The following is a 23,522-nucleotide window of genomic DNA, read 5'->3' on the forward strand; positions in this document are numbered from 1 at the left end:
GGGCACCACAGGGTGTGTTTATAGAGCTGCGCCACAACAATTCCATGTGAATCTGAATCTGATAACTATAATGTGTAGATTTTCCAAGATACAATTTATGTCATCCTATCATCAGATATAATGTCCCAGACACCAACTGATCTGACATCATATTCTTTAAGTACTAATGGACACTTTCAACTGGTTGGATTACTGAAATATTGTACCTTTCCCAAAACTGTTAATGTTACCATACTCTCTCTACGTTAACAAAGGGCATTCCAAGAGTCCATTATGTCTAGTGGAGAGAAAAGGGGGAAAGGTATTTATGGGGGGGGGGTCATAAACCTCACCCAACAGGGTAAATGTAGTGACACTGCATGAACGCTGAGAAACTTGTTACATCTTATTAAACCTGTTCTCGCCCTCTTCTCTCCCCCTGCTCTCCCTCCTGTTTTCCTCCTCTGTTTGTCTGCAGAGGTTTGTGGGGAACGTGAACGCTGACGGTGTCGTCCACCACAAGTTGTCCCACTCTATCAGAAGCCGCTTCCTGCGCTTCGTCCCCCTGGACTGGAACCCCAGTGGCTGGGTGGGACTCAGAGTGGAGGTCTACGGCTGTGCCTACAGTGAGTGATCAGATCACCAGCCCTTACATTCAGACCATATAGGCAGTGCCTACAGTGAGTGATCAGACCACCAGCCCTTACATTCAGACCATATAGGCAGTGCCTACAGTGAGTGATCAGACCACCAGCCCTTACATTCAGACCATATAGGCAGTGCCTACAGTGAGTGATCAGACCACCAGCCCTTACATTCAGACCATATAGGCAGTGCCTACAGTGAGTGATCAGACCACCAGCCCTTACATTCAGACCATATAGGCAGTGCCTACAGTGAGTGATCAGACCACCAGCACTTACATTCAGACCATATAGGCTGTGACTACATTAAAGTGACCCCCAGCTCTTACAGAACACAAACACGTTCAGCTAATATCATCATATTCTGCCATCTGTGATTCCAACCCATGTGGTAATTTGGGGGACTCCTGGACTGCAAGGAAACATGTTCTAACAAGAGTGCGGTCAGACCTGTGCAGACTCTAACATCTATTACGGATGACATTGAGGCTTGTTTAAGCATGTCATCTATCATGGGGCTGATTGTATCCCCTTGTTGACAGTGGTTTCCATTAGAAAATAGCATTATGTCATTGTAACCATTGTGTAACCATCCTGTAATCATTGTGTAACCATCCTGTAATCATTGTGTAACCATCCTGTAATCATTGTGTTTTAATTTTTAATTTTACCTTTATTTAACCAGGCAAGTCAGTTAAGAACACATTCTTATTTTCAATGACGGCCTGGGAACAGTGGGTTAACTGCCTGTTCAGGGGCAGAACGACAGATTTGTACCTTGCAAGCTCGGGGGTTTGAACCCGCAACCTTCCGGTTACTAGTCCAACGCTCTAACCACTAGGCTACGCTGCCGCCCCTGTAACCATCCTGTAATCATTGTGTAACCATCCTGTAATCATTGTGTAACCATCCTGTAACCATTGTGTAACCATCCTGTAATCATTGTGTAACCATCCTATAATCATTGTGTAACCATCCTATAATCATTGTGTAACCATCCTGTAATCATTGTGTAACCATCCTATAATCATTGTGTAACCATCCTGTAATCATTGTGTAACCATCCTGTAATCATTGTGTAACCATCCTATAATCATTGTGTAACCATCCTATAATCATTGTGTAACCATCCTGTAATAATTATATAACCATCCTGTTTCGCACACTATTTAAAGAGATACTGTATAGTGTCTGCAAGGTGAAGAGACATTTTTCCTTCAAACAAGATCAAAGCAAATGCTGACCGAAACACAATCCTACCAGCTAATAGAGGTAGACAGCGACAGCCAGGCAGGCGTGCCAGTTAAGAGCCGGTTCCTGCCTGGGTAATGCTAAATAAATAAAGGGGATTCACTGGGACGCCTTTCACACACATTCTGAAGTAGCACTAACTGGATCAGCCAGTGAAATACTGCACTATGACAGTTATAATTATTCCCGAGCGAGCACTTTCAAATAATGCTGAATGGTACCACAGCATGATCCCTGTATTCATGTTGGATGAATGTGTGGTCTGCTAATACATGCAGCTTCACCAGCACCTCATTTCACTTACTCTGTAAAGAATGTAACTCCAGGGTGCTCTAATAGCAAGCAAATGAAGAGCCATACGTTACCATTGAACATGTCATAGATGGCAAACTTGCACTTATGGGCCGTTCCACCGTTTAAGTACTGTAAAAAAAGATATACCTACACACTACCGGTCAAACGTTTGGACACACCTACTCTTTCAAGGGTTTTTCTTTATTTTACTATTTTCAAAATTGTAGAATAATAGTGAAGACATCAAAACTATGAAATAACACTTATGGAATCATGTAGTAATCAAAAAAGGGTTCAACAAATCTAAATATATTTTATATTTGAGATTCTTCAAATAGCCACTGTCTGCCTTGATGACAGCTTTGCACACTCTTGGCATTCTTTCACCCAGCTTCATGAGGTAGTCACCTGGAATGCTGCCTTAATTTTGCAAACTGCCTTAATTTTGCAAACTGCCTTAATTTTGCAAACTGCCTTAATTTTGCAAACTGCCTTAATTTTGCTGGACCCCAAGAAGAGTAGATGCTGCAGCTAATCGGGATCCATAATAAATACAAATACAAATGCATTTCAATTATCAAGTGATTTTTTTGTAGTTTTTTTATAACCTTTAAATGAATAATAATCGACAGCAATGACTTCGTCAAAGCAACAAAATAATAAGGCCTTTACATTGACGGTGAAAATGTTAATAAATGTTGGGATCTTCCTCAAAGTCACAGAGGATGCACAGAGGAACATGTAAAAATGAAGAATTTTCACAATTTAGCAAGTCTTTATTCGTATAAAGTATCTGGAGAAAAACAAATCTGTAGACTCAAGTCCATGTCTATCCCATGTTTATCTCAGTTTGGTTGTCGTTCACCTGCACCCTCACACTTCTGATTGATAAAGGGTCCACAAATCGGAGTTATTTTGACTAATAATCACTTGAACTGTTGTCACTACTGTTCTGAGCATTCCCCATCATTGACAGTGCCCTGTTGTAATTGATAGCATGGTTATGTACAGTTGAAGTCGGAAGTTGACATACACCTTAGCCAAATACATTTAAACTCAGTTTTTCACAATTCCTGACATATAATCCTAGTAAAAATGCACTGACTTAGGTCAGTTAGGATCACCACTTTATTTTAAGAATGTGAAATGTCAGAATAATAGAAGAGAGAATGATCTATTTCAGCTTGTATTTCTTTCATCACATTTCCAGTGGGTCAGAAGTTTACATACACTCAATTAGTATTTTGTAGCATTGCCTTTAAATTGTTAAACTTGGGTCAAATGTTTCGGGTAGCCTTCCACAAGCTTCCCACAATAAATTGTGTGAATTTTGGCCCATTCCACCTGACAGAGCTGGTGTAACTGAGTCAGGTTTGTAGGCCTCCTTGCTCGCACACAGTTTTTCAGTTCTGCCCACAAATGTTCTATGGGATTGAGGTCAGGGCTTTGTGATTGCCACTCCAATACCTTGACTTTGTTGTCCTGAAGCCATTTTGCCACAATTTTGGATGTATGCTTGGGGTCATTGTCCATGTGGAAGACCCATTTGCGACCAAGCTTTAACTTCCTGACTGATGTCTTGAGATGTTGCCTCAATATATCCACATAATTTCCCCTCCTCATGATGCCATCTATTTTGTAAAGTGCACCAGTCCCTCCTGCAGCAAAGCACCCCCACAACATGATGCTGCCACTCCCCATGCTTCACGGTTGGGATGGTGCTCTTCGGCTTGCAAGCCTCCTCCTTTTTCCTTCAAACATAACGATGGTCATTATGGCCAAGCAGTTATATTTTTGTTTAATCAGAACAGAGGACATTTCTCCAAAAAGTACGATCTTTGTCCCCATGTGCAGTTGCAAACCGTAGTCTGGCTTTTTTATGGAGGTTTTGGAGCAGTGGCTTCTTCCTTGCTGAGTGGCCTTTAAGGTTATGTCGATATAGGACTTGTTTTACTGTGGATATAGATACTTTTGTACCTGTTTCCTCCAGCATCTTCACAAGGTCCTTTGCTGTTATTCTGGGATATATTTGCACTTTTCGCACCAAAGTACGTTCATCGCTAGGAAACAGAACGTGTCTCCTTCCTGAGCGGTATGACGGCTGCATGGTCCCATGGTGTTTATACTTGTGTACTATTGTTTGTACAGATGAACGTGGTACGTTCAGGAGTTTGGAAATTGCTCCCAATGATGAACTAGTCTTGTGAAGGTCTCCAATTTTCAGCCCAATATAGATGGAGGAGTATGGGTCACTGCAGCCCAATATAGATAGAGGAGTATGGGTCACTGAAGCCCAATATAGATGGAGGAGTATGGGCGAGTAGGTGTGTCGAAAGGAGTGGATGTATGAAAAGCGAATCAGCTAATTGGGGAGATTTGTTGCCTCTCAAGACGGTTTGGCATGGCTGATTGGGTTGCACGACGAGTCGATAGGTCAGTGTTGTATCGACGTGCCTGCCAACCTGAGGGTTCTTCCTATTTGTGTATCACGGCCGTGTCGCCTACGGGCCTAACGTGGTCATTTTTTTCTCTCACATAATTTTATTACAAGTAGGCTAGCACCCTACACAATAAATAACTGATAGTGATAACTATCTAAATGTCACATTGATACATACATCATACATACATACATACATACATACATACATACATACATACATACATACATACATACATACATACATACATACATACATACATACATACATACATACATACATACATACATACAGTGCCTTGCAAAATGATTCACCCCCTTGGCGTTTTTCCTATTTGGTTGCATTACAACCTGTAATTTAAATATAATTTTATTTGGATTAGATGTAATGGACATACACAAAATAGTCAACATTGGTGAAGTGAAATGAGAAAAAATGTACATACATTAAAAATTAAAACTGAAATGTGGTGCGTGCATATGTATTCATCACCTTTGCTATGAAGGCCCTCAATAAGATCTGGTGCAACCAATTACCTTCAGAAGTCAACAAGACATTTGTGGAGTGGTTGAAAAACAAGTATTAATGACTCCAACCTACAGTAAGTGTATGTAAACTTCCGACTTCACCTGTATAATCAACTCATACCAGCTAAGTTATTAACTTTTCATATTTGGGTATATACATATGGGTAAAAACCTTGGAGTTTAAATTAATCCTAACCTTCTTTATCCCACGGTGACTTCCACTGAAACACAATACTGTCTCATTAGATTGAGTATACCATTTGAAAAAACTAGGGGAATTCTAGCTTGTTGTTTGTGTGTTCATGAATGTGTTAGACATTCTTTAAATAAGTGATAGTTCCAAAAGCTATTTGCATAGTCATGTAAATGATACAATGTAAAGCATAACTTTTTTGAACAGCTTTCCCAAACATGTCTTCTACTCATAGCTTCCCTTGTTTCTCTAGGCACATCACCCTTCTTCTGTTCTGCATTGGAATAGCAGGTGCATGTTAGAGGTGGCATTATTTACTCAGACAGCTTTACTTACACAAACTGAATCCCATCAGAAAATATAATGCATCCAGGCTTTAAAAAACAGGAATTCAATGTTTCCCCTGCTGCTGTAACTTACTACATTATGTCTTCGGTTCAGGCCCATCCACATGAACTGAGCACTGAGCAGAGACACAGTGTTAGAGAATCTATTAGACAGAGCTAGAGAATTGTGATAAAAAGTATGTCAAAAAAATTGCAAGTTTGACATGTACTTCCAATCAAAAGTTGTGGTGAAAATGTAATACTGTTGAAAGAAATGGGACTTGCCACTTGAATTCCCTTCAAAATTAGTGGCAACAGAAAACTCACAGCTCAGATGTGACAGAGAGAGCTATCGTTGGGGCAATTTTCAAAAACACAATGATTCTTTGATCTTCTCTCAATCCCCTAGAATCGTATGTGGCAGACTTTGATGGCAGAAGCTCGCTGCTCTACCGGTTTAACCAGAAGTCCATGAGCACGGTGAAGGATGTGATCTCGCTGAGCTTCAAGAGCCGGCAGGCTGAGGGGGTGCTGCTCCATGGAGAGGGACAGAGGGGCGACTATATCACACTGGAGCTGCACCGGGGCAGGCTGGCCCTCTACCTCAACTTGGGTGAGTTAATCACACCGGGGCAGGTTGGCCCTCGACCTCAACCTGGGTGAGTTAATCACACCGGGGCAGGTTGGCCCTCGACCTCAACTTGGCTCACATAACTCAGGGTTTAGAGGTTAGAGGTCATTGGTAATAGGACACAAGGGACTCGGACTGCAGATAAAATAGTATTTTGAACCATTTAAAAGCAGACTGGGGAGCAGTCTGGGAGGGTAACTGGATGTTTGTGTTCTGATACCCTTCCAGTTACCACTGCTGCTGAGCTCCATTTACAAGATAGACTCAGACTGTTAAGGATCCACATTGTGAGCAGCTGAGCTGGGAAAGAGGATTCTTAAATGACTGTCTTGTCTGCACTTCCTATGAGAGAACCTCTTCTTTCAATACAAATCAAATCAAATGGTCCCTATGGCAACTGTATAATGAACAATGTTAACAACCATAAAGATCCACATCGTGAACAGCTGAGTCTGGGGAAGACTGTTCTAGTACTCCGTTTTGGGAATGTCTTGTGAACACATTCTTTCAGACCTCTTCTTTCCTCAATATACTGGGCTGTTTTATGATCTATATCAAAGTAACCATATTATCTTGCTCTCTGTCTGTTCTCTGTCTTCAGATGACACAAGGCTGCGGTTCAGCAGTGGGCGTGTTGCGGTCACTCTCAGCAGTCTTCTGGACGACCAGCACTGGCACTCTGTCCTCATCGAGCGCTTCAACAAGCAGGTCAACCTCACCGTGGACACCCACACACAGCACTTCAGGACCAAGGGGGAAGGAGACTCCCTGGAGGTGGACTATGAGGTGTGTCTATCCAAACATCCAGAATATTCCTTTACAGTAGGTCTGAAAAGATTACACCACCAGCACCCAGTCAGAAAAACACTTAAAACTTATGCCATGGTAAGATTAAGAATAATACTTGGGGTTCTGTTTTAACAAACCTAACGCAATGGTAAATCTAAACGCTTGGCAGTAGCACTATAGCTTCGGAAGTGTGGCAGATTTTCTTTGATCTTCACTATCACAATTATCAGCTTTCTTTCTGGCGTTGACGTGAAAGTGCTGGGTTTTGATGAATAAGCAAGTTGTGCATGTGTCGAGACTTGGCCCCTCACTGGCCAATCAGAATGTGCTACATGGCAAAATATGTGGTTTCTTCTGTTTTTTTATTTATGGTCTTTTATGTATTGTCTTGGAGTCAACTCCAATTCCAATGTTAATTGGTTATGTTAATTGGTTAATTGGTTATAGTTTGTTAAATGGTTTACAGAAATGAAATAACAAAATATAGACCTATCCCATCTTCGCTAAATAGGTTAACTTGAACCCATTTGCAGTCCACATTATTCTAAGTATTTGCAAGGCTTCAATAGCGTTCATGCTGATATAGGGGCTAGGCCTAGTGTAAATTGCATTATGGCTGAGCATGGGCATACCAAAGATTGTCAATAAGCAAGATTCAATTCATTTTTGATAAGGCCTAAAAAGAGAATGAATAATTGTAATCAAATTCTAAACAAAATTAAACAATATCTTGTTTTATATAGGCTTGATCACACTTACAGCACCATCATTTCTCCCCGTTGGCATATACTATTAAAACAACGCAGACCATGGAGGGTTTTACACACATCCAAAACGGGACCTGCATGTTTGAAATAATGTGGGCCTGCTTTGGTGATTAAGATTTATTTCCAAGCGGCCTCAGGAGCCAAACCCTTTATTGACTACTTCACGATTGCATTGTGCAGACAAAAAAAAGCCTTAATTGAGAATTGAGGGAAGGCTGTGCTTGTCACGTCTGTTCCTGCTCCCCCTCTCTGGCGCTCAAGGTCGCCAGGCTGCTCATCATTACACACACCTGTCACCATCGTTACGTGCACCAGCCCTTCATCCGACTCACCTATACTCCATCACGTCATTGATTGGCTCCCCTATATCTGTCACTTCCTCAGTTTCATTTTTGTGTCTGCATTGATGTTGTTTTGTTTCTCTTGTCCAGACGCTGGTCTTGTTTAGTTTCATGTTTATTTAATATTAAATCCTCAGCCTGTACTTGTTTCCCCCCAGCATCTGTGGTTACGGAACCGTTCTAGAATGCAGACACTCCAAATTTTTTTTTTTGGTGATGTTGGGTCCGGGTGCCGCTGCCGAAGCAATTCTCAGCTGGCTCGAGAGGCTCACAAGTCTCGGTTGGCTCGGCAGGCTCCCACGCCATGCCTCAACCAGCTCAACTGCGTTACCGCTCTTAAATATCCCTCTCAGCACTGCCTGAAATTAGCACTTTGGATCATGTTTTTAAGGGAACACTTCAAATATTTCCACCCCGTCATCTGAGCGCAAGTGACCTGATATAAGACATATAAATTGGCGAACCTGGCGTTAGGGCTGGAAAATGCCAGCGTGGCAGTTTTTACATGATGAAATTACAAACTATCGTGCGCTTGACGCTAGCACCCCTTTAACGAAAATAGAGCTCTTGGTATATCTCTTTAGAATCTCTTTTCAACGTGACACCTAACACTCAAAGAACTTTTCTTCTTTTCCGTTCTAACATGTCTATACTTCACCCTCTGTCCTCATCATAGCTCAGCTTTGGGGGCATCCCACTGCCAGGTAAGCCTGGTACCTTCCTGAGGAAGAACTTCCATGGCTGCATTGAGAACCTCTACTACAATGGGATCAACATCATCGACCTAGCCAAGCGACGCAAGCCTCAGATCTACAGCGTGGTAAGAGCTTTTCAACTATTCATTTTTAATGAATAGGCCAAGGCCCAAGTTAATTTTACACTGCATTACCAATATATTCACTTATGTATGTGATAATGCTCCATTTTGTTAGAAGTGGAGGTTAACAACACATAACCTTAGAGCCAAAGGACCATAACATTTGTTGAGTAATAAACCGTCAGATTGCAGATAGGGAAGCAGGGATTTACAGAGTGCGTGGCGAGAACCACTCTTAGCTGAGAAAACAGTGTTCTATGTTCTTGTTTTGGAAAAGAGATCCGGGCTCAGTGATGAGGGGGAGCAGGAGCTGTAACCAGTGATCCATTCAGCATAGAAGTATTATTCGTAGAATAGAGGTAGATTGCATTATTTAAGGTATATGTCAGGGTCTAGTGCAGACCCTAAATGACATCTTCAATGGATATTAACTTTAAGTAACCTTCTGGCTCAGTGCTGTTATAAATAAATAAATCTCACCTTACCTCTAACAATAAATCCACTAACACTGAAATAGAACTAAAGTTATCAATGATTCCTGAACACAATAATCCTGTGACTCAGTGTCAGCCTATTGAAACAGAATCACATTTGGTGGAGTTGATGGAAGAGTCCCTGTGAAAGGTTTAGTTGATGCAATTCCATGTCACCGTGATCAATTATGTTTATTCTACCTTTATTTAACCAGGCAAGTCAATTAAGAACAAATTCTTATTTTCAATGATGGCCTAGGAACAGTGGGTTAACTGCCTGTTCAGGGGCAGAACGCCAGATTTGTACCTTGTCAGCTCAGGGGTTTGAACTTGCAACCTTCCGGTTACTAGTCCAACACGCTAACCACTAGGCTACCCCAGGGGTGGCTAGTGTTCATCCCCACACTGCTCTGACCTTTTCCTGTGTACAGGAACTCATGTCCTCTGTACTGGCTCTTCCTGTCCCTATGAGTCACAGTGGGGCTGGTAGTGACATTTAACCCTGCTCCCTGTAGAGTTAATTTTCTCTATCTCTTTCTGTATTATTCCCCTCATACTCTTTCTCTCCGTCTCTTTCTCTCTCTCAATACTTTACTTGTTTTTGTCTCTTTCTCCATCTCTCTCTCCTTTCTAGAAAGGGAGGGAGTGTTTGTAGTAATTAATAGCAGCACTACACTTACAGAGTTGGCATAATTGTTTAATTAACCCTGAAATGTTGAGAGTTGATGTGAATCAGGGCAGGGTGACTGTAAGACTGTGTTCCATTTGTGTCACCAGGGCAATGTGACCTTCTCGTGCTCTGAGCCTCAGCTGGTGTCCACTACCTTCCTGAGCTCCAGCAGCAGCTTCCTGTCGCTCCCGGCCACGCTGTCTGCTTCGGGGGGCTTCGCTGTGCGTTTCCAGTTCAGAACGTGGAACCCAGATGGGCTACTGCTCTCCACCCGGCTGGCCCTGGAGCCCCAGCGACTGGAGCTGCAGATCAGCAACAGTCGGCTGCGCCTGACCCACCACATGTCAGCCCAGCAGAAAGAAGAGGTCTCCACCGGTGAGGGCCAAGAGCCTCGAGTCTAGCTGACCCAGACCCACTCTATGCTGGAATCAGTGGTTCTGTCTATGGGGACTCAGAGTAGAAAAGGCTTTTTGTTCCAGTGAAGCAGGCAGACAATGAGAAACCCATTTTATTATTGCAGAGAAGGCATTTGTGACTCTGAATGTTTGTGGTTTTCCACATAAATAGTCTGATAGTGATAGTAAAGATTATGAGAAAAGATTATAAGAGAGAATCCATTCAGCTGGCTCTGTGCTTATCTCTTCTGAGTTCACACACAATGAGAAGCATTTGGTTTTGTCCATTTCCCACCATGGGGAAATGAAATATGCTCTGTCTCGCTAATCCTGTAGAAATAACTAAATCCAAAAACACAGAATCCCTCCATGCAGACAGACATAGTTAGGTTTGTGTCATTTTGGACTGATCTCAATCACTGCAACGTAATCCAGATGTGATCAGAAAGAACATGCTGAGGTCATCCTCCAATCTATTGCATGTCAGAGGCTTTTCAGTCAACGTTTGCATCAGGTGTGCTTTTTGTTTGTTTCAAACTATTTACTGCTTGAAATATAGCGCATTTAATCGCATTCCATGGTAATTCTCTTAGCCTGCAACTTCACTCTAACACTGCAGGCAGATGGCAAGCACAGAGGGGATTGTAGACACACAGCTTGGATGCCCTTCACTGTAAAAGCCTGAGTTTAATTAAATCAAAAAGCAAAGATTATACCTCTGAGGTTTTTCCATTGGTTCCTTCTCAAAATGGAACCACAAACACAACAGGCCGGGGGTTGTGGGTGATCCTTTGTTTATTTGATAGTGTGGGGGGAAACGATATGAAATGTGTGTGTAGCGTGTAGGGAGAGCCATAAAGTCAACACCAGCAACAGATTGAATGCAGAGCTTTGTTGCAGACAAACAAGATTAGATATCTAAATATAAAAATGTACTCTAAAATTGTTTTCTTAAAATGCTTTTGTAACAGTGTAGTTACTATTGTAAAACCACAGTCATATGCAGAGATTGATTGTGTCTTTATAAACTGTTTATCTCATAACTGACCCCATGTGTCAACAGGTCACAGAGTGAGTGATGGACTGTGGCACTCTGCGAGTCTCAGCTCCCGAGGTCTCCAGGTCACCATGACTCTGGACAATGAGCCGTCCTCAACTATGGAGCTGGGAGACCACATGGAGGCAGGAGACAGCCTCTACTTCGGAGGTAAGAGGACAGGTAGTATGACCAAAAGTTACATTTTAAAATATGCTTGGGTATGACTTGATACATCTGTGGACTGTAATACCTACGAAGTCTCACTCTTTGTCATCATCACTTCAGTCCCTTAGTGGAGTTGACATTGCCTTGTAGGCAGAGATTGACGTAATACTTCCCTGTACAAACTTTAGCTTCCCAGAACATGTGAATCTAAAATCTTCTGATAGCTGGTGTTTCATTAAGCTGCTTTTAAAAAGCTTCGACTTGCATAGTGGCATGTCTTGACAGGTTTAAAGTTGCTCTCTTTTCTTGGGGGGGGGGGGGGGGGGACAAGCTTCAACTTGCATAGTGGCATGTCTTGACAGGTTTAAAGTTGCTCTCTTTTCTTGGGGGGGGGGGGGGGCAACTTCTCTCTCAGCCATAACGGAGATTAAAAAACTGTACAGGATTGTCACACTGAAGATGAAAAAAACGATATTAATGTGCATGTACTGTTTAAATCATTTCCATTTTCGTAATTTCTACTTGTATGCCTCCAGTCAGTAAATCAGTCAGCACACCACCCTCTTAGCATCTTAACATATTTGTGTAAGCCTCTTTTGTTGCATTATTACAGTAGAAGCTGATTTGGCAGATGTTTGGTTACGTAAACATCCCTCTGCTGTGTGTTCCATTAGGCTGCCCCTCCTCGTCCTCCAGTGACTCGTACTGTGAGAACCCCACATTGGCGTTCCAGGGGTGCATGCGTCTCTTCTCCATCAACAGCCAGCCCATGGACCTGAACCTGGTGCACCAAGGACGACTAGGAGACTACAAGGAGCTGCAGTTTGACACATGTGGCATCCATGACAGGTATCACCTTTTTAAATAAAAATGAAAATAAAAATGTATTTAACCAGGTAGGCCAGATGAGAACAAGTTCTCATTTACAACTGCGACCTGGCCAAGATAAAGCAAAGCAGTGCGACAAAAACCACAACAGAGTTACACACAAACAAACGTAGAGTCAATAACACATTAGAAAAAAATATATGTACCATGTGTGCAAATGTAGGGAGGTAAGGCAATAAACAGGCCATAGAGGCAAAATAATTCAAATTTAGCATTAACACTGGAGTGATAGTGTGCAGATGATGATGTGCAAGTAGAGATACTGGGGTGCAAAAGAGCAAGAAGATGAATAACAATATGGGGATGAGGTAGTCGGGTGTGCTATTTACAGATTGGCTGTGTACAGGTACAGTGATCGGTAAGCTGCTCTGACAGCTGATGCTTGAAGTTAGAGAGGGAGATATATAAGTCTCCAGCTTCAGTGATTTTTGCAGTTCATTCCAGTCATTGGCAGCAGAGAACTGGAAGGAAAGGCGGCCAAAGGAAGTGTTGGCTTTTAGGATGACCAGTGAATTACTGCATACAGTATTTGAATTTTGAAGTGATGTGACAATGTTGCAATACCTTGACAACAAAGTCAAGGTATTGGAGTGGCCATCACAAAGCCTTGACCTCAATCCTATAGAAAATGTTTGGGCAGAACTGAAAAAGTGTGTGCCAGCAACTAGGCCTTCAATCCTGACTCAGTTACACTAGCTCTATCAGGAGGAATGGGCCAAAATTCACCCAATTTATTGTTGGAAGCTTGTGGAAGGCTACCCAAAATGTTTGACCCAAGTTAAACAGTTTAAAGGCAATGCTACCAAATACTAATTGAGTATATGTAAACTTCTGACCCACTGGGAATGTGATGAATGAAATAAAAGCTGAAATAAATCATTCTCTCTACTATTATTCTGACATTTCACATTCTTAAAATAATGTGGTGATCCTAACTGACCTGAGACAGGGTATTTTTAGTTGGATTAAATGTCAGGTTTTTGGAAACTGAATTTAAATGTATTTGGCTAAGGTGTGTGTAAATTTCCGACTTCAACTGTATCTGTCAAATACAGTATGTGGCAACTAGGACCCAATACGTTAGTTACAGCAAGCACCACATGAATAATCTGATGTCTACTTGCAAAACAATGCTGTAAATAGTTTAGTCACTATTCCAGGATCTGCCACATGGAGTGTTTTGGGGAAGCTGGAGATTTAAACAGAGTTAAAGCGCCCATTTCTGAAGGACTTTGTATTCTCTTCCTGTGGTGAGGATTAAGCACTGTTTATGCTTGTGAAGTTCCAGTAATCAACACAATCAAATACATTCTTCCATTTCCGTCTTCAACCTTTTCAATAATGCTTACCTACTCATAATTGCGCAACCTCCACAGTAATGGACTAATCACTACAATCAAACAAGATTACTCCATCATCCTGGCAGTTGTTCTCTCTATCCTTTTACCTTTTCAGAATGTTTCAAAACAGTGATTGATCCTTCCTGTTGCTCAACACTCTTCCTGTTTATTAATAGTAAAACATAGCAGATCTAGGCCTCCATCTCTCTCCATCACCAATTCTCCAGCTTTAAAACATTCATGAGCAGCTGTCATCCTCCAGGACCGTGCCAGGTTTAGGTTGATTGTCCCCTAACAGCCAGTGCAGTTTGACTGGCAGACCACAGCTTTCATGTGCCACCTCGGAGAGGAGGCCAAGGGTCCCTCTGACTGTTCAATTTAGCCATTAGGAGACATGCCCAACCCATCACTTTGGCCTGTGACATATATTACACAAAAGCAATTCATTTCTTTGTCACCGATGAAACTAATTACGTAAAACAAAAAGCTCTCAGAATATTGCTAATTTTGTTGAACAAGAGCGTTCCTCGCCATTCACTCTTACCACAAATTTCACTGAGCGATGTATCGCGGAGAAACAGTTCTGCAAGTTGAGCAGCATCATTATATGGTCCACGAAAGCCTCTTCAATGTGCATGAATAAAAATAACAAAGCAATCATTAATCACCTGAACATTATCCGGAGAACAGTTGACTCCCTTTGTAGAGCTAAATAGGTAAATGGAATTTGGAAAGGCTGTGTTGTATGCACAACCCCCACTAAATCAGCTCCTCCTGGGACAGGATTCACAATTATAGCTGAATTAAATAATACTATTAAAATAATTATAGTAATTTTGGAATTTCGAGAGGTATGAGGAAGGCACTATTAATCGAAGTGTCTTTCATTAGCCAATCAGACATTTCACTGGGAATGCTTCTGCATATTGTTAACAGGGAGAGGGGGTTGGGTTGCTGACACCTACCTTAGCCATGCATGTTTATGCAGTGACTTTGTTTACAAACTATTGCCTGCACAAACATCTGCCTTACACTGAAATCAGCTTGGCTGGTACAATTGAATTTGAGACGCAACCAGAAAGGAAAATAACCAACATGTTATGAAAATTCGAACGGTAAACTCAATATTCTGTTTGGTAAAATCTTCAGACACTAAGGAGTTTTGTATGCAGATGCTCTGATCTTTAAACAGCTCCCTGTGAGATTAGTCTGTCATGAATAATTACAGCTGTTTTGTTGTTAAGTAGATATCACAACACCTGTCATTGTCAGTCAAGTGGGAAAGGGGGATACCTAGTCAATTGTACAACTGAATGCCTTCAACTGAAATGTGTCTTCCACATTTAACCCAATCCCTCTGAATCAGAGAGGTGTGGAAGGCTGCCGTAATCAACATCCACTTATTCGGGAACCCTGGGGAACAGTGGGTTAACTGCCTTGCTCAGTGGCAGATGACAGATTTTTTGCTTGTCAGCTCGGGTTACTGGCCCAACACTCTAACCAATAGACTACCTGCAGCCCTAGTGTGTATGTTGTAGTGTCATCAAACCATTGACTCCAGCTAGTTCAGTTCGGTCAGAGTGGGAGCAACCACATTGTTTTAGCATCGCTGTCTCCATGGCTTTGCCTCTCTGGTACTAGGTTACTTGTACTCCTTCCCACTGTCTGATCTTCCCTGTCTCTCCAGATGTCTGCCCAACTTCTGTGAACATGGAGGGCAGTGTTCACAGTCCTGGAGCCATTTCTACTGCGACTGCTCTGGCACAGGATACACTGGAGCCACCTGCCACAACTGTGAGTCCCCACCTGCTCTTCAGTCAATTCAGGAAGTGAAATTCCCATTCCAATTCTCTTCAATGCTTGTCAAGTTTTGGTATACTTTCTGACTTGAATTGAAATGGAATTGACCCTGACCCTGCAATATACACTGTTTAATTTAAATAAACAATTTATTCTCACTATTTCTATATCTAATATGTTGTTGTAGTGCTTAGCCATTGATTGTTTGGTGAGATATGCGACTCTGTAGTTATTGCTAGGCCACCATCACATTTGAAATAGTAATAACCTCTCTCTTTGACACTTATATGCACCACCCTGTAATCAATATGCACCCCCCTGTAATCAATATGCACCCCCCGTAATCAAGATGCACCCCCCCGTAATCAATATGTACCACCCTGTAATCAATATGCACCACCCTGTAATCAATATGCACCGCCCCGTAATCAATATGCACCGCCCCGTAATCAATATGCACCAACCCGTAAGCAATATGCACCACCCTGTAATCAATATGCACCACCCTGTAATCAATATGCACCCCCTGTAAGCAATATGCACCCCCCTGTAATCAATATGCACCACCCTGCAATCAATATGCACCGCCCTGTAATCAATATGCACCACCCTGTAATTGATATGCACCACCGGTAATCAATATGCACCACCCTGTAATCGATATGCACCACCCCATAATCAATATGCACCACCCCATAATCGATATGCACCACCCCGTAATCTATATGCACCACCACATAATCAATATGCACCACTCCGTAATCAATATGCACCACCCCATAATCAATATGCACCACCCCGTAATCAATATGCACCACCCTGTAATCAATATGCGCCCCCCTGTAAGCAATATGCACCCCCCTGTAATCAATATGCACCACCCTGTAATCAATATGCACCACCCTGTAATTGATATGTACCACCAGTTATCAATATGCACCACCCTGTAATCGACATGTACCACCCCATAATCGATATGCGTTGCCTCATAATCGGTATGCGCCACTCCGTAATCAATATGCACCATCTCGTAATCGATATGCACCACCCCGTAATCAATATGCACCACCTTGTAATCGATATGCATTACCCCATAATCAATATGCACCACCCTGTAATCAATATGCACTACCCCGTTATCAATATGCACTACCCCGTTATCAATATGCACTACCCCGTTATCAATATGCACTACCCCGTTATCAATATGCACTACCCCGTTATCAATATGCACTACCCCGTTATCAATATGTACCCTCAAACTCTGATAGGAATATACACCACCTCGTTATCAGAGCCTGATACTCCACCCCATTGTTTCATTTACATCATTAAGCAGCCGCTTTTATCCAGAGCGACTTATAGTAGGCTCAGGGATTCGAACCAGCGACCTTTCAGTTACTGGCTCACCACTCTTAACCGCCCATTATCAAACTCTTATAGGAATATACACCACCCCATTATCTAACTCTGAAGTTCCTGCAAGCTATTTTATTTTAGTAACAGATTTTATTACATTTGTCATAGTATTCTCATTCTCCACTCACATGTGTGCTCCTCTGTAGCCATCTATGAGTCATGATGTTTCCCTGTGTTCCTCTGTAGCCATCTATGAGACGTCATGTTTCCCTGTGTTCATCTGTAGCCATCTATGAGGAATGATGTTTCCCTGTGTTCCTCTGTAGCCATCTATGAGTCAAGATGTTTCCTTGTGTTCCTCTGTAGCCATCTATGAGTCATGATGTTTCCCTGTGTTCCTCTGTAGCCATCTATGAGGCATGTTGTTTCCCTGTGTTCCTCTGTAGCCATCTATGAGTCATGATGTTTCCTTGTGTTCCTCTGTAGCCATCTATGAGTCATGATGGTTCCCTGTGTTCCTCTGTAGCCATCTATGAGGCATCATGTGAGGCCTACCGGCTGACTGGCAGCTCCTCAGGCCTCTTCTCCATTGATCCAGATGGCAGTGGTCCTCTGGGGCCAACACAGGTCTACTGCAACATGACAGGTGAGCTGCCACCCTGGCCCTCTACCCTACATACATTTTTAAACTGATGGCCTGTAGGATCTTGTTGTCAGACTAATCTAGGTTTACAGACAGAATTATGTATTTAATCGGATTGCCGTTGATGATAATCCAACAGTATTGTGATAATCAATCTCAGTATATCTCGTAGATCTTCATCCTATAGTATTCAGGGGCTTTATTTAAGGTCAGAACATTCTGGATTACATGCATTTTCCCTTTATGCCTTTATTTGGGAAGCAGCCACATTAGACCACTTCATATCTGTAAAATCACAATGCACTCTAGTGAGGTTCACCGAGACTGACTGGTAATTAAGGGGACTGTCAAATATGTAACTACCTCCCAGCTTGGTACAGGATCATGCATAATCATATTCAAATCACTCCTCAATGTCTCAATTTTATGAAATGCAGTGTATAATCAGTACTGTGCTTTCAGATGCTGACTCTGTGCCTTTTTACAGCCAAGTGTCCAAAAAAACTCAACTAAAACCTGTTTTTTATCTGCTCCGTGTTGTAGAGAACAAGGTGTGGACAGTAGTGATCCACAACAGCACAGATCCAGTCAGGGTCCAGGGTTCTACACTACAGAATCCCTACATTATGAAGTTTAACTACAGCGCCTCACCTGAACAACTGATGGCCCTCGTGGCCAGGTCAGAGCAGTGTCAACAGGAAGTAGTATACAGCTGCAGGAAGTCCCGCCTCTTCAACACGTGGGGTGAGCCTTTCCAGTATTGACTTGCAAAATGTTGGAAACTTTCAGTGACAGATATTTTGCACATTTCACTAAGTAGGCATCTGAAGCACAACAAATGTAATACTAATTGTTTGTCTATATCGCGTTTGTATATTCCCTGCTGTATGGGTTCTATTGAACATTGTTTGTGTGCCATCGCATGGGGACTTGAAGACTCCATCTAGTTAGTTCTCTCATCGCTTGGGGAGACCCAACTATAGGTTCATCATTTATGAAATATGTATGTAGTCAGATTTCTCTGAGGTGCAGTGTCACCGCAGACAATAAACAAGTGTTTTATGCCCGAACAAGATCATTAAAAATAAAAGTTAGCTATTTTCAGGCCCAGTAGATATGAAGAAAACATAATTGCTTTCATTGTTTACTTGAATGCTTCCGAAACCACAGCTGTCGAAAGAAAAACACAGATCACTATAATTGGACTTGCAAACAAAATATGCCCCTTACATTGTCACGGTGATGCTCTTTTTGTCCTGCTGTATGAAATATGTCTTTCTTATGCAACATCAAATTGAACCTTGCGGTTGTGGGCGGTATAGTTGCCGTACCAGGCGGTGATACAGCCTGACAGGATGCTCTCAATGGTGCGTTTGTGAGGGTCTTAGGGGCCAAGCAAAATTTCCTCATTCTCCTGAGATTGAAGAGACACTATTGCGCCTTCTTCACTACACTGTCTGTGTGGGAGGACCATTTCAGGTTGTGAGTGATGTGTGCGCCGAGGATCTTGGGGAAGGGGGTGTGCACCCTCTGCTGTTTCCTGAAGTCCAAATTCAGTTCCTTCGTTTTGTTGATGTTGAGGGAGAGGTATTTTATTAGAATCCCCATTAGCTGTGTCGAAATCAGCAACTACTCCTCCTGGGGTCACAAAACATGAAACATGACATAATACGGAACATTAATAGACAAGAACAGTCACTCAGCTTTATGTAGGTGCCGGGCTATATGGCTGTGCCATCAACCTGATAATAAAGATATTTTGGAGGTTATTTCGTGTTCAAAAAAACTAAAGTGAGCGATTGTAATCTGAATAAAGGCCAAAATAAAATTTTGTAAAGGCCTAAACTTTTTATTTCTGTTTTTAGAGGGAGAGAAACGCTGGGCCAATTGTGCGCTGTCATAAGCGACTCCCAATCATGGTCGGATGTGATACATAATAGTAATAATACTTTTTGTTGTATTATTTGTTTTTCTCTGGTGGATTAAACTGAAATTCAAATCAAATCAAATGCATTCATATATCCCTTCATACATCAGCTGATATCTCAATGTGCTGTACAGAAACCCAGCCTAAAACCCCAAACAGCAAGCAATGCAGGTGTAGAAGCACGTTGGCTAGGAAAAACTTGAAAGGAAAAACTAGAAAGGCCAAAACCTATGAAGAAACCTAGAGAGGAACCAGGCTATGAGGGGTGGCCAGTCCTCTTCTGGCTGTGCCAGGTGGAGATTATAACAGAACATGGCCAAGATGTTCAAATGTTCATAAATGACCAGCATGGTCAAATAATAGTTCTGGGACAGGTAGCATGTCCGGTGAACAGGTCAGGATTCCATCGCCGCAGGCAGAACAGTGGAAACTGGAGCAGCAGCACGGCCAGGTGGACTGGGGACAGCAAGGAGTCATCATGCCAGGTAGTCCTGAGGCATGGTCCTAGGGCTCAGGTCCTCCGAGAGAGAGAATGAAAAAAAGAATTAGAGAGAGCATACTTAAATTCAAACAGGACACCGGATAAGACAGGAGAAGTACTCCAGATATAACAAACTGACCCTAGCCCCCCGACACATAAACTACTGCAGCATAAATACTGAAGGCTGAGACAGGAGGGGTCAGGAGACACTAAGGCCCCATCCGATGATACCCCCGGACAGAGCCAAACAGGAAGGATATAACCCCACCCACTTTACCAAAGCACAGCCCCCACACCACTAGAGGGATATCTTCAACCACCAACTTACCATCCTGAGACAAGACCGAGTATAGCTCACAAAGATCTCCGCCACGGCACAACCCAAGGGGGGGCACCAATAGCCATAATGGCTCTGAACAACGTGACCATGTCTGTGTGAAAAAAGTATTTTCCAGTAAGCAACCATTTGTTTACCTTCATTAGACAACTTTGTTCCAATATTTCTGTAATTCAGTGATATTTATTCCCATAGTAATTCTTTATGGTTCCATAACTAAACCAATATTGCCATATTGCCATTTTGAACGAGTATTTTTATCATTATTTTTTTCACAGATGCTGTTGAAGAAATACAGTACTGTACTGTTTATGCTTTTACATTTGGATAATACAGCATTCTGAAGATATAAGCCAACTGTTTATTAGGCTATAGCAGAACAGCATAACGGTCCGGACGGCCCTTGATGTGCCTGGTGAGCAGTTGGTCAAGTTCTGTTGTCAGAATAGGAATGGAAATGTCAGGGTGAACCAACGACATGATCAACCCGCCAGGTATGTTGACTCTGGCTGTTGGAGGTGGAGTTCCAGAGCTCACAGGTGTGCCTGGCATGGATCGTTCATCACCCTCTTCAAATGATGTATTCCTTGAGTATTGAGAGTTGGTTTCTTCAGTCTCCACCATCTCCGTAGTAACAAGACACACACAGTAGAACACACACCACAGTCCCCGTCCATTTACAGCGGGGCAAAACAGTATTTAGTCAGCCACCATTTGTGTAAGTTCTCCCAATTAAAAAGATGAGAGAGGCCTGTAATTTTCATCATAGGTACACTTCAACTATGACAGACAAAATGAGAAAAAAATCCGGAAAATCACATTGTAGGATTTTTTATGATTTTTTTAAGTGGGAGAACTTGCACAATTGGTGGCTGACTAAATACTTTTTGCCCCACTGTATTTAGCTTGGTAGAAAAAACAATGTTGTGTTGAAAACGGTAACATTGCTAACCAGGTTAGCAAGCATGGTGTTTTCTTTTGAATGTGCAAAGGTCAACGCAAGCAAAGATGTTGGTGTTGAATGCAAGAATGTGCACCCGCACACCCCTGGCTACTTTTTACTTGGATGGCAACTTCAGGTTTTCAGGAATAGTAACTTTACACTGTATTCATCGGTCAGCGCAAATTTGGATTATTACCTGTATAACCTGTACCCCCCCCCCCCCCCCCCCCCCCCCCGCACATTGACTCAGTACTGGTAGCACCTATATATAGCCTTGTTATTTTTTTATTTTATTGTGTTACTTTTTTCATTTTATTTTATTACTTTAGTTTATTTAGTAAATATTTTCTTAACTCTTTATTGAAATGAATTGTTGGTTAAGGGCTAGTAAATAAGCATTTGATTTTAAGGTCTAGACCTGTTGTATTCAGTGCATGTGACAAATAACATTTGATTTGATTTTGATTTGATGTCAGAAGAGAAATTGCATTAACAGAGGGAGCATACTGAATCAATGCATAAGGTAAGGGCTGGAACTTTTGCTAAGCAAGCCAGGTTGACTAGTAGAGTGGCTTGCGAAAGTATTCACCCCCCTTGGCATTTTTCATATTTTGTTGCATTACGACCTGTAATTTAAATTGTTTTTATTTGAATTTCATGTAATGTACATACACAAAATAGTCCAAATTGGTGAAATGTATTATTATTATAAAAAGAAATTTAGCTGGAAAGTAGTGTGTGCATATCTATTCACGTATTCACCCCCTTTGCTATGAAGCCCCTAAATAAGATCTGGTGCAACCAATTACCTTTAGAAGTCACATAATTAGTTAGATTGAACACAGGTGAACTTTATTTAAGTGTCACATGATCTGTCACATGATCTCAGTATATATCCAGCTGTTCTGAAAGGCCCCAGAGTCTGCAACATCACTAAGCAAGGGGCACCACCAGGAAAGTGGCATTATGAAGACCAAGGAGCTCTCTAAACAGGTCAGGGACGAAGTTGTGGAGAAGTACAGATCAAGGTTGGGTTATAAAAAAATATCTGAAACTTTGAACATCCCACTGAGCACCATTAAATCCATTATTAAAGAATGGAAAGAATATGGCACCACAACAAACCTGCCAAGCGAGGGCCGCCCACCAAAACTCACAGACCAAACAAGGAGGACATTCATCAGAGAGGCAACAAAGAGACCAAAAATAACCCTGAAGGAGCTGCAAAGCTCGACAGAGGAGATTGGAGTATCTGTTCATAGGAACACTTTAAGCCGTACACTCCACAGAGCTGGGCTTTAAGGAAGAGAGGCCAGAAAAAAAGCAATTTCTTTAAAAAAATAATAAGCAAACACGTTTGTTGTTCACCAAAAGGCATGTGGGTGACTCCCCAAACATATGGAAGAAGGTACTCTGGTCAGATGAGACTAAAACTGAGCTTGTGGCCATCAAGGAAAACGCTATGTCTGAGGCAAACCCAACACCTCTCATCACCCCGAGAACACCATCATGCTGTGGGGGAGTTTTTCATCAGCAGGGACTGGGAAACTGGTAAGAATTGAAGGATTGATGGACGGCGCTAAATACAGGGAAATTCTTGAGGGAAACATGTTTCAGTCTTCCAGAGATTTGAGACTGGGACGGAGGTTCACCTTCCAGCAGGAGAATGACCCCAAGCATACTGCTAAATCAACACTCGAGTGTTTTAAGGGAAAACATTAACATGTCTTGGAAGGGCCTAGTCAAACAGTGGAACCCATCCAACTTGAAGGAGCTGGAGCAGTTTTGCTTTGAAGAATGGGCAACAATTCCAATGGCTAGATGTGCCAAGCTTATAGAGACATACCCCAAGAGACTTGCAGCTGTAATTGCTGCAAAATGTGGCTTTACAAAGTATTGACTTTGGGGGGGTGAATAGTTATATACTCTCAAGTTTTCAGGTTTTGTCTTATTTCTTGTCTGTTTCACAATAACAAATATTTTGCGTCTTCAAAGTGGTAGGCATGTTGTGTAAATCAAATGATACAAATCCAAATCAAATCAAATCAAATAATTTTATTTG

At 42.0% G+C, this 23,522-nt stretch overlaps 1 protein-coding gene across 1 annotated transcript in view; it reads left to right on the forward strand.

The window, feature by feature from the left end:
• Positions 1-23,522, forward strand: part of LOC109870867 (contactin-associated protein-like 5) — a 123,274-nt gene that overhangs the window by 73,705 nt on the left and 26,047 nt on the right. The window contains exons 4-13 of the mRNA XM_031805690.1: positions 458-605; positions 6,065-6,268; positions 6,888-7,072; positions 8,860-9,003; positions 10,251-10,518; positions 11,602-11,745; positions 12,417-12,591; positions 15,658-15,764; positions 17,656-17,775; positions 18,316-18,516. Coding sequence (XP_031661550.1) covers positions 458-605; positions 6,065-6,268; positions 6,888-7,072; positions 8,860-9,003; positions 10,251-10,518; positions 11,602-11,745; positions 12,417-12,591; positions 15,658-15,764; positions 17,656-17,775; positions 18,316-18,516 — 1,696 coding nt within the window. The remainder of the gene's footprint in view (positions 1-457; positions 606-6,064; positions 6,269-6,887; positions 7,073-8,859; positions 9,004-10,250; positions 10,519-11,601; positions 11,746-12,416; positions 12,592-15,657; positions 15,765-17,655; positions 17,776-18,315; positions 18,517-23,522) is intronic.

Source organism: Oncorhynchus kisutch, linkage group LG26 (assembly GCF_002021735.2).
Source record: "Oncorhynchus kisutch isolate 150728-3 linkage group LG26, Okis_V2, whole genome shotgun sequence".
NCBI classification, from domain to species: domain Eukaryota; kingdom Metazoa; phylum Chordata; class Actinopteri; order Salmoniformes; family Salmonidae; genus Oncorhynchus; species Oncorhynchus kisutch.